The sequence below is a fragment of the Cladophialophora bantiana genome, assembly GCF_000835475.1.
Source record: "Cladophialophora bantiana CBS 173.52 unplaced genomic scaffold supercont1.10, whole genome shotgun sequence".
NCBI classification, from domain to species: Eukaryota; Fungi; Ascomycota; class Eurotiomycetes; order Chaetothyriales; family Herpotrichiellaceae; genus Cladophialophora; species Cladophialophora bantiana.
In genome coordinates this window covers 1,145,891-1,157,405 of record NW_015971584.1, presented here as the reverse complement: position 1 = coordinate 1,157,405, position 11,515 = coordinate 1,145,891, and the positions used below count along the sequence as shown (strand labels likewise).

Below are 11,515 nucleotides of genomic sequence, written 5' to 3'. Positions count from 1 at the left end.
ATTGGCTCTTGACCAAAAAGACCAGCAATGTCAGCCATTTATGCACATCTGTATCCCAGGTGCACGAAGCAAGCCCGCGGTCTCCGATCTTGTGATTAGTGCATGTGGCGGAGAATGATCCTCGACTGGGGGTCGATGCCGCCCGTTTGTGGTAGTGCTTACGGCTCACAAGATTGCCTCACGAACAGCCTCTCCCAAGTCTCCAGCTCGCGATGGAGTCTACACGCGAGTATAACACATGGCCCTCCCCTTCTGAACCCCCAGTTTCTTGCCCTTTGCGCTGCGCCTTAATTCTTTCGTGCGGGTTTCAAGCAACTTCTCTTTCCTGCACAGTCGCAGCCATGTCGTCCTTTTTCCTTCCTGTCGCTCTTTCTTTCTTGGCCAGATCTGTCCTTGCAACACCCGTTCCAATTGTGACCGGCACCAATTTGCCTTCTAATATCGCTCAGCTGGCAGGTGGTGGCCTGCCAAACCAACCTGGCTCTCCCCGTGTCTCTCAATCTGGCTTGGGCAATTTCCAGTTGGCTAACTTCCTGGAGAATCTGGAGTCGGCTTTCTTTCAAGAGGGTTTGATTAACTATACACAATGGGGCACCGGAGGACAAACGAACGGTGTGAGCAATATGGCCGTGGTCTCGCGCATTGCTGCTCAAGAGGAAGTCCATGTCGCCTCCATTGTGGGCTTGCTCCAAGCAAACGGCGCCCAAGATGTCGCTCCGTGCGAATACAATTTCCCCACCACGGACGAGAAAAGCTTTCTGGCGTTGGGCAATATCATCACCACCGTCGGCATTGGTGCTTTGATTTCTCTTTCAGATGGTCTCTCTACGACTGACCCGAGTATCGAGGCTACTGTCGCCTCGATTATCCCCGTGGAGTCCCGACATGACGCCTTTTTCCGCCTCACCGCGAACGAGATCCCCAATCCTACCACCTTCGAGACCAAAATCAGCGCCATTTGGGCCTACAACTTGGCTCTCGACTTTATTGTCGGAGGCTCATGCACCAACTTGCCCTATTCCATTACCTCTCTGCCAGTCTTCCCCGATCTGGGCATTGTCGGCTACGGCGGCCCCTCATTTGCAACCCCCAATGCTCCCGGAAAACTGATCTTCAAAGTCGGCCAACCCACCATGCTACCTCAAGGCTGGAACTCAGGTCAGCTCTATATGGCGTGGGTCAACCAGAACAACGTTCCCGCGTACACTCCCGTGACGGTGGATGGTGACGAACTGCACGCGGATGTGCAGCCGGGAATGTTTGGCATTGCATTCGCAGCGTTGACCAACCAAAACACGGCGACGAATGTCGATGATCTAACCAAGGCCACACTGGCGGGACCATTGCCAATTCCGCTTACTTGAGTATCGGGTGTGAGACGGTAGGCTCAATCGGGGATTCAATGAACGTTCACGAGGGTAGCCGGTGGCGCCGAGGAGTTTTGTGAGGACAAGAGAATACGGATTTATCGAAAATATCGCGCAGGCAGGGGAGATGGGCATTGGGCATTGGGCATTGTATGCATAAAATATGTAGTTGCAATCCATTCACAAGCCATTCCAATACCAAGTCTTCGTGTCTTGCGTTTTCAACCCGAATAACCAAACGTGGCACAGTCTGACACAACGTGTTTCTCCAGTGCGAAGTGAGAGGATACTGTTCTCCCTACTCACTGTCTTTCAATTACATGAACTCCGTGGAGGCCGCTCTATCCCGACCACTTGCTAGTTGATCATCGTTTAACACCCTTCTCTTTGCACCTTATGCTACTTCTCCTCTCAGCTCGCTGGCTTGACCAAAACTGACCCACACTAGAGCTGCAGGCTGATCAAACCCGCAGGAATGATCGACGAAAAGATTGGCGACGACAGCAGGAAATTCTCCTCGCAAACATCTTCCTTCGCCGTTCATGCAATGTCTACAGGCTCGTCTTTCTGTACCTGTTGCTCTGCTTTGTGCCATTTTCCCAGAATAAAGCGCTTGATAGATGCCACCACCGCTTTCCGGCGGCTATATCGTGACCTCGTATTCGGGCTACGTGCTAGCAAATCCTAGTCAAGCCCATTCTCGGCGGCGATCAAGACGAGGGCCAAGATGTCGAGTCCTGCCATCATCTTGCAACCAATTCCTCATCATTCCACTGGTCCTCCATCAACCACGGGACTACCATCGCTAGTTCACCGTTGTCTCATCCAGTCAACTGGTTTAAGCGATAGTGAGCAACTTAACGAATCCCTCCTCCGAAATCCAAATGGTGGTTTCCTCGCTCAACGCGCCGCAGCGGGTTGTTTGTCGTTGACATGTGCTGCTAAGCAACGCCGGTCCAGCCGGATCATTTGGATAGTCGTTATCACGAGGAGATGAAGGCGGAGGACACCCGATAACCTCGTTGGATGTCATGCTAACATGCCAAACCTCGTCTTTATCGATGTCCAAGACTCCTCCGGACATAATCAAAATATCATCAGGCGCCATGTCGCAGAGGGGATCCAACGCCAAAAGCGATTGGTCGACGTTTTTCGCTATCAGAATCACTTGGCTGCCCGACAACCACTGGCCATACGACCGCAAAGAAGGGTACAGCAGATTGGAGAAGACGAGACGGGGGAGGAGCTGTCGCCAACGCAAAACGCCGCGCCTCTTACCCGACCTTACCTGCTGCAAGCCCGTCGGAAAAAGCACACGCGGGATCCCAAGAGCGCGTTGATGTTTCGATGGAGAGCAGGGGGACCGACGGCCGTTAAGCCTCCCAGTGATGATCTGAAGATTGAGCACGTTCTGAGCGAGTCTTTCAATTGGATGATGGGCCAATACACTACGTCGTGGTCCTCACTCGTCCAGCGTGACCCGACAGTGTTTGACCTTAATGGCGAAGTTGAAATCTTCAGGGAGGCTTTCTACGTGGTCACAGATCTCTTGGAGCTCGGGAAAATGGACACTGCCTTTGCAGTTCTGAGGCAGACCTTGGATGCCATTCCGCCGATCTTTCGGAACCCTCACCCAGAACTGTTGTTCACTCTTGTTGAACTTGCCTATGGGATCAACATGGCCAATGCCTCGGATCTCCATGCAAAAATCAGGCCGCACGTAGCTGACCTGGCATCCACGATTTTGGGCACCAAGCACCCACTCACAATCCTGCTGAAGTCCGAATTCAGTGCCGCTTTGAAGACTCATGTCACAGAGCTTGTGTTCAAATGCATCATCGATGCGCTTTCGAAAACTTTTGGAAATGATGCGTACCAGACATTAGTCCAGCAGATGGGCCGATCCCAATTTTATTCGCGAACAGGTCGAAGCGAAGAAGGTCAAAGGTTGATTGCAGATATTCAAAACCGATGGATGCAACAGTATGGAGCCAATTCGGCACTTGCAAGACTCGCAGAGCTCGAGCTGTGTCTTATGCGGCTGCAAGGATCCCGTCATCTGGGTCAAGGATCTCGTCTAGATCCTGCGCTAGAGGCCCAAGCGAACAACGCAATGCTGAGGATTGAAGTCATGGCTGGGGTCTACTCAAACAAGTTTACGGATAAACCTTCAGATCGTCCCAAAGTCCAGAATCAATCCCCCATGACGATGGCGCTTGCGCAATGGTTTCTTCAGAATAAGCGCTACTCCTTTGCATTACACTGTTACGAGCGTGCAAAACAATCCACGGCGGACAGTCACCACACTTCGAACAGGCCGCTGGCAGATCTCATCGCTGATACAACAGAGAGTGCTCTGCGCGATATGTTTTGGCAGCCTAACGCTTTGTTGATACTTCCATCCCAGGCTTCTGTGCAAGAAAATGTGATGGCTATCTCCTAGGCTCGTCGATAGGGACACTTCATCAAGCAGGCAGTCAACACTCACAACCCACAGACGGCGCTCGGGCTATGGCGGGAAGGACGGCTAACTATCTCTCTGAGTCTGTGCACATCTGCAGAACGCCTCGTGGCAGTGGCGAAGGCGAGCTTTGAGTACAGCGGCGATGAAGTGCTGGCTCTGGACAGGCTTGAAAACATGGAGGCCATCTCGTTCTCTGTGTGAGCCCCTTGGTGCGGCATCAATGACGCGCTCTTCGCCAACTTGTCTCCATGTCTAAGCCGATACTGAAATTAATCACCTGCCGTTCCGTCGCGATTTATCATGTGTGCGGCAAAACATCCCAGACCAAGGAAAGTCGTACCGTTGGACTCATGATATGTCAATCTCAAAGATGGATAGCCGCATGGGCCGCGTGCCTGCAGCAAAAGCGCGCCGCCGTGGGTGGTACTGTTCTACGCCATTAAGAATCCTTCGCAGGTGCGTCTTAAACAACTCTCGATATGTCAGAATTCGGGACATAAAGTGCTAACAGGCCCAAGGTCGGCCGTTGCTAAGATGTTTCTCTTCATCTCTATAATGAGGTCGTGCTACATCAGCCTGAGGGAGACGGGCACGACATCCTGCTGATGCCAGGAACCGCTGCAAGTTATCCGCAACCACATGCATTTCTCCGATATCAAAGACAAGTATCTCCAGAGGTGATGTATTTCGATACTCAACTCTGTGCGTCGACGCTCACATCAAGGCCCTTGGATGTCGATCCGGAATGAAGTCTGATGCCACGGGCAGAATTCGTCGCTCGAATGCGTTCCTCGAGAATTTTCAATTGACATAACCAGAAGCTTCTGGCGGTATAATGCAGCCGCTTCCGCTACGGTTGTGCCGCTTGAAAGCGAGTCCTATTTCCCTTGTTCAGCTCGGGTGTGAAGCACGTCGCCAGCTTGAATATGACAGAAACAAAGAATGGATTTTTTATTTTGGAAATGTATTCGCTCCACTGGCGGACAAGAACTCCAGGCGAGATTAGGGATGACTGTGGCCCGTGTCTTTCATCATATGAGCCTCCACAAAGGTGCGTATGATGGGGATCCAATGCAGAGAGTGACCTCTGCGCATCGTGTTGAACAAGATTTCGGGAGCTTGATCCTGCATGCAATATAAAGTGGTCTTCTGAAAGCACCTCGTGCTTTTTCTGAAGGCACCTTCAGGTCTGGATTATCGCGGTTATTGTACGCAATGAGGAGCGTTCTAGTCACTCTTTTTATCAGCCTCGCTGGCCTTGTGCTGACATCTGCAGAACATCATCTGGGTTTGTTTTCCTTACCATCAGAACTCCCACAATCCTATCGCTAACAGCCAAGTAAGTTATACATAACCGACTCCGTCGTTGCGACAACGAAACCCACCCTTGGTATTATGGGAACGACACAAATGCGCCGTCATCCTGGGGAACTGAACACTCTGGAACAGGACAACCTCAACCTACAAGCTATCCATCTCATCGGCCTTGCGGGAGCGAATTTGGCGGCCTTCAGTGCTCTTCCTCTGGCATGGGAATGGGACCAAGTGTAGTTTCTGCCAGCGACAACAGTTCTCAGACCCTCAGTATCAGTCCAGAGCAGAACACCATTGTTACAACCTCGTCTCTATCAAATGAGACAATAAGTCCAACCGTCGGCGGGACTGCAAGCTCTTCAACAAGCTGGTCGTTCGGTAGCACGACATCTTCTGCTAGTAATACCGCACCTACACCAACCACTTCCTTGGTCAGTAATATGACGATCGCTTCTGGCGAGAACAATTTTCCGACTCCTTCCTCTGAATCAAGTATCTCTACCACAAATGGAACAACAGTGCCAGGCTCCTCCAATAGCTTCCCAGTAACATTCACAACGCTTCAGTCGACTACGACAATCTGGTCCCTCCCTCCCTACGGTCTTTCTTGTTCCTATCTTTCGGGCTCAAGTTGCGTTCCGCAACATGGCACGAGGCCAGCATGGGCTACAGGAAGGCCTACGGGGGGTCCATTATGGACAAACGTCTCATCTCCAGCTTCAGGATACACCTCTCCAGCCGAGACGGACACCTCGCTAGAAAGCGATGACACAGTGATCACTATCACAATGAAGGCCACTCCGTCCCCAATTACGCCTTCTCCAGTGACTCCACCGCCCGAGGAAATTACACTGACAGCCACTGTTCCCGGAAAGAGTATTCACATTTCTTTCAACCACTCTGGCCAAGGAACAGCATCGCCGAGTGGCACAGATCCTGAGAGTGGTTCACCTTGGCGATCTGATTCCGGCCCTATAACCATTACCATTGTGGTAGGGAGTAATATGACGAGCATTATTTCGAGTCAACCATTGGCTTCGACGATATCTCCCTCCAATTCGTCTCTCGTCTCAGCCATTTCAAATTCAGCATCGACAAGTAGTTCGGAATCGCAAGGAGTCCCCGGTCCTGCCTCCGAGCCATTTACATCCTCAATCCCGACACCATCAGCTGGTAGCTCATCCGGGGCGTCTTCCGTTGAGTCGATCTCCTCGCCAATAACCAATGCAACGACATCTAGCACAGAGATATCACCTGGCAATTCAACGGCAACAGGACTAGGTAACGCCACTACAACATCGGCTCTAAGCAGCAACTCGGGTATTCTATCTGCAAGTATAACCTCGTTGCCGTACTGGACCAATGCCACAAGCAGCGCGCCATGTTCCCTGACGCCTTCATATCTTTGGCATGACTGGAATTGGACCATGCCCTCGGCTTCAAGCTATAGTAATAATCCCAACACCGCGAACATCACCTTAACGTCAAGCACGGGCTTAGAGAGTATGTCTCAACCAACCACACCCAACTCTTCCAATGCAACTATCACCAAGGATAACAATGGTAACCAGCCTGTAGAGACCTCAACTACTCCCTCGACAGGAGCATACAATACAGTGCATAATTCTACAATTACCGCCCTTAGTTCGCTCCCGGGCGTGCTTACAGACACCCCTTCATCAGCCAGCCAACCGACAAATGGCTCCATAACCCCCACAACAGGCGACTGGTTTGCAATGACCACGCTCGGCGACGGAAGTGTTTTGACGACGTTCTCAACGCATTTTGGCCTGGCACTACCTGCGTCTGAGCCTAGCAACAATGTGGCTATGAGTCTCTCGTCGCCAGTGGGACGTCATGTTGTCATTCCTCCCAGGAGGATGGCTGGCTGGGTGAGGATGGAGGGGAACTGATTATGTTCGGCGTCAGATATACATCAAGAATATGGACGAGGTCTGGAATAATGTTGTGGCCACACACTTGGTCGAGGAGAGAGCGCTGCGAGGACTGTTATCAGTTGGCTGCCATTTAGATTGTATGGAATCTTTTCGAAGGACAGGTGTGGAGAAGCGTAGTGTAATATCAAAACCAGATAGCCTTTTTTTTTTTGGCGAAGCTAATTAATCCCGATGTTCAGAATATGAACCTATTTGAAGTCCGCCCTCAAGTGGTGCAGAATGCTGATTAACGGCACTGGTCTGGTCTTCATCTTTTCTCGGTTGCTGCCTTCAAGTATCTGGTATCAGGAGCTCGGATGGAGATTCTGCACTAAGTTCTGGGGCTCTAATGCCATCGGCTCCTTGGTCCCATTGCAACTGCGGACTGTGGGTGTCGAGATTCTGTTTGGGCGGCAGCACTGAAACCTGCCACCGCGAATGGGTTGTGTCCAACGTCTATTTTTCCCTGCCCAGGCACAAAGGGCCGCGGCTTCAGCACGTCGTCGTGAGGTCAGCCCCAAATTGGGCGTGTAGGCCGTACCGTGGGCCTAGTATTGTTCCCAGTGGCATACTTCGAGGTTGGACTCTATTCAAGAACGTTCCCACCTGAACAGTGAAGTGCGCATCGAAGTTTTGGCCTCACCCGGTCCCAGCAAGGGTTGAAAGCGCAGCCCGGAAATTCCGGTGCTCTGCCGCACCCAAAGGGTTTGTTTTGGAATGGGGTAATGCGTTGTTCTCTTTCATTCAGACTCAATAGGAGTGAGTGGTGCACTGCTAATGCCGGATGTCGCTGGGGTTGCACTCTCTTCTTGCCCAGCCCGCAGGCTGGAAGAAGTGCGCGTGTTGGCCGAGGACTGACGCGCCCATTCTGCAATAGAAGCCGCAGGGCCGCCGACGATTGACACGGGTTGTAATTCTGTATCCTTGCCGAGAACAGTACCTTGGTAGCGAACTTCTTCGCCGGTTTTGCTGTGGCGCTTTTTCAATACTGCTCGGAGCCAACATAGTCAGTTCACATTTCTGTCACTACCACTTAACTTCCCGGATCTGGCAGACAAACTGGCAAAAAAACCCCAAACATCACCCAGGCTGAGGTTGAGATTTGAACTTACCAGATAGATAATCTTCCTGCTCGTCCAATCCTGCCGCAATCTCCTCCACATTCACATCATCACCGAAGCCTGCGATTCTCCTGATCTCCTTATTGACTGGCCCGTACGCCCAGTTCACAAACGCCTCGACTCCTCGTAAATCTTCGAACGGGACCGATACCCCTTCCACGAGCTCCACATTGCCTTTCAAACTCTCCTCCACGGTGCTCATCTGGGGCGCCAGCGCTCCGGCCTGGGTCAGCGCAAGCCTCACATCCTGAACAGTCGGTACGAAAGTGTTGTGCATATTGAAGGCATTCTGAGCGGTTGAAGACGCCAACAAGAGAAGATAGCGAGCTGCGAGATCGGTGACAGTGTCGATTACAACAGGTCGCGCAGAGCTGAAGCCAGCAGCGCGAAGGATTTGAAGAACCGCCGGGCGTAAGAGCGCGGTGTGAAGGTCGGCTGAAGTCATTGTGACAGCCTGGTTTGACGCGTTCTGCTCAAAACATAGAACGAAATTCTTGGAGGCTGAATCAGTTTCCACGACCGAAAATAGTCAGAATGGCTAGGTCATCGCGAGGGAGTGCCAATCCAGCGCCAGTCGTGGATCCAGCTCTTCGTGCGTATCCAAATCCAGTTCCAAACCCGCTGGTCAAGTGGGTGAAGCGCAGAAAGCTAGAGCACTATCGGCTCCCTGAGTTACCATCGGCCTCCTATGTGCGACTTGGGCTTAGGCCTGAGTTGCTGCTTCAATGGCCGGTCACACTCAGCAATGCGATTCAATACACCGGTCCGTTCATCAAGAAAAAAGAGACGACGAATCTAAGTGTGGAAGAGAATTTGATATTAGAATCAAATGACGTGCCACGTTCCGGGGCAGCCGCCAATGATGCGGCACCACCAACAGGCCCAGCAGGCCCAGGCGCACCCACCGAGACACCGGGCGTCGCCAATAACGGCAGCCCTCAGCATGCGGCAGCACCACCATCACCAGCCCCAGCAGCGGCCGATGCCCGGATCGCCACACTCAGGCCATCACGGGCGCCTAGCGAGCCAGCACCCAATGACGGGCAACGGAGGCTAGTGCGACCGCCAAAGCATGGCACAAGCAACCCAAGCAAAGCCGCGGTGGCGCCCAAAAGGCCCCTGGCAATGCCCAGAAGTCGGTTGCACAGTCCAGCTCATCGTCGAGAACCGCAAGCCAAATCTATCCTCAAACCTGATCCATCGTCTGGCGTCAGAAAGTGCCAACCCAGAGCATCCGACGCCAAAGGCAGACACAAGTCTGTCACCGTCCGGCTAGAGCCTGAAGTCCAGCACATTTTCGACGACTCTCTTGTCTCCTGCAATTCCAACGAGGAGAACGACCCTCCTTCGCCTTCCTACATCAGAAGCTCTGTAACTGACGAGAACGACGACGACACTAGCACCAGCACCATGGAGGTGTCTGACGCCCCCCTTCCACCCCCTGACAAGGCAAAGCGCCCGTCCCTAAAACTCAAGTTCCCCAGCAAACCTGCAACATCTCAAGCCGGAGGAGTTCAACCTGCACCGGCGCAGAGCCCAGCACCTCAGAGTGCAGTAAGGACTCCATCCATCAAGCTCAAACTTCCAGGCACAAGCACTCCCCGGGCGGGCCCTGAAGATGCCCCAAAGGCAAAGAAGAAGAAGAAGGACACGGATACTGCCACCGGGACTCCAGGTTCATCTTCAAAAAAACGCAAACGCGACTCACAGGCAGGCGAGGAAGACGATGGGAGAAATCGACCAGCACCAGCTCCGCCCAAGCCTACCGCCTTTCGAAAACTGACATTCAAAAAATCGTCCCTGCCCACTCCATCATCCGCGCCCAAGCCTACAGGAACAGCACACTTGGCATTCAAAATCAAAGGTAAAATTCCCAAGCGAGCGTTGGGTGTGGGCTACGACTCAGAACTCGAGAGCGAATACCAGAACGACAAGGGCGAGACGCTTGTCGGTCGCGAAGTCGACCCGGTCATACATGAAGGCTTTGTGCTACGAATGCAACCCGGAGACGATTGCGATTATCTACGGAAAGTGATCGAGGATGGGACAGCAGGCCAGGTGCTAGCAAGAGGCGCTCACGTCAATCTAAGGATGCTCGATACTCTAGGCAGGAGAGGCATTTTGCAGATCAAGGATCACAAGTACGCTACCACGCTGGTAGATCTCCCGTGCATTATTGAAGGAATGAAATCCTGGGACAAGAAAGGGTGGATCAAGAGTATAGACATCTGTCAGATGCTGTTAGTGCTTGGCCGTTGCAATAACGAGGAGGAAGCCAGGAATTATCCCCTCCCCGAAGATGTTGATCCCAAAACCTATCAATATGCTCATGGGCTTACGGCCCCCATGAAATGGGTACGGAAGAGACGATTTGCAAGAACAAAACGAGCACGTGTGGATGACATTGAAGCGGTTGAACGAAGGGTCCATGCTCTCCTTGAAGCGGACAAGGCGGCCTTGAGCTCAAAGTATCAACTTCTGGATCATGACCCGCGCCTTGACGAACATGGTTACAGCACGGAATTGGAAGAAGACGAAGATGCGGAGGGTGAGCCAGAGGACTATTTCGATCTACAGCCTGGTGTGCACGGTTCCATCGCAGAAACGCCAATGCTCACCGAAACACCTGTGCAGGAGGAAGTCGGGCAAGAGGATTTGGATGAGCTCGAACGCATGTTCTTTGACGAGGATGCCGGACCTTCCGCAGAGCCAACCGTTCAGGCTCGAAACACCTTACATCCTCCTGAAGCGGGTGGTGACTCGTCTTTCGCAGTAACTAGCACATCAGCGTCCCCTTCGATGACCGCTGCACAGACACCTGTCTCAGCAGAACCTGCAGAAGCATCTTCAGACGAGGACGAAGACGAAGATGCCGGTGATGAGGACGAAGACCGCGACGATGCTGACAAGGAGGGCGATGAGAATAAACGACAAGTTCTGGAGAGAATTGAGGATATGCAAAACAAGATTGCGGAGCAGAGAGAGTTGCTCAAGAAGACAACGAATGCGATCTTGAAGAAGAAATTGGCGAGAAAGATTCAGGATCTGGAGGATGACGTCGCTATGATGAGGAAGAATGCTGGGTTGGGCGGAGACGAGGATGAGGATTGATTGAACAGGGTCCTGAGGAGGAGGAATTATGGCAGTATGTGCTCGTGACCCGGAGCAATTCTGTCGCTTTTGCAAAATTTCCACGCTGCGAGGGAGATGGAAGAGGATTCATGTCCCATCCATGCCCTTTAATGGCACAGGGGATCCGATCGTGGGACGAGAAAGGGACAGAGTGACGATCCTTCTTCGCGACGATCCAGC

The 11,515-nt window shown here is 52.4% G+C and overlaps 5 protein-coding genes across 5 annotated transcripts; 4 read left to right on the top strand and 1 right to left on the bottom strand.

Moving 5' to 3' along the window:
* Positions 1-341: 341 nt before the first annotated feature.
* Z519_07319 (uncharacterized protein) lies at positions 342-1,364 on the top strand (the record flags this gene model as incomplete). Its single annotated transcript, XM_016765054.1, has 1 exon — positions 342-1,364. The coding sequence occupies one exon, from the start codon at positions 342-344 to the stop codon at positions 1,362-1,364; it is 1,023 nt and encodes a 340-aa protein (XP_016619004.1).
* A 1,042-nt stretch (positions 1,365-2,406) lies between these two features.
* Positions 2,407-3,810, top strand: Z519_07318 (uncharacterized protein; the record flags this gene model as incomplete). Its single annotated transcript, XM_016765053.1, has 1 exon — positions 2,407-3,810. The coding sequence occupies one exon, from the start codon at positions 2,407-2,409 to the stop codon at positions 3,808-3,810; it is 1,404 nt and encodes a 467-aa protein (XP_016619003.1).
* A 1,550-nt stretch (positions 3,811-5,360) lies between these two features.
* On the top strand, positions 5,361-7,058 carry Z519_07317 (uncharacterized protein; the record flags this gene model as incomplete). The annotated part of the gene is made up of 1 exon (XM_016765052.1): positions 5,361-7,058. The coding sequence occupies one exon, from the start codon at positions 5,361-5,363 to the stop codon at positions 7,056-7,058; it is 1,698 nt and encodes a 565-aa protein (XP_016619002.1).
* Positions 7,059-7,822: 764 nt separating this feature from the next.
* Z519_07316 (uncharacterized protein) lies at positions 7,823-8,648 on the bottom strand (the record flags this gene model as incomplete). Its single annotated transcript, XM_016765051.1, has 2 exons — positions 7,823-8,070; positions 8,195-8,648. The coding sequence occupies 2 exons, from the start codon at positions 8,646-8,648 to the stop codon at positions 7,823-7,825; spliced, it is 702 nt and encodes a 233-aa protein (XP_016619001.1).
* Positions 8,649-9,328: 680 nt separating this feature from the next.
* On the top strand, positions 9,329-11,314 carry Z519_07315 (uncharacterized protein; the record flags this gene model as incomplete). The annotated part of the gene is made up of 1 exon (XM_016765050.1): positions 9,329-11,314. One exon carries the CDS (start codon positions 9,329-9,331, stop codon positions 11,312-11,314), a length of 1,986 nt encoding a protein of 661 aa, XP_016619000.1.
* Positions 11,315-11,515: the final 201 nt, after the last annotated feature.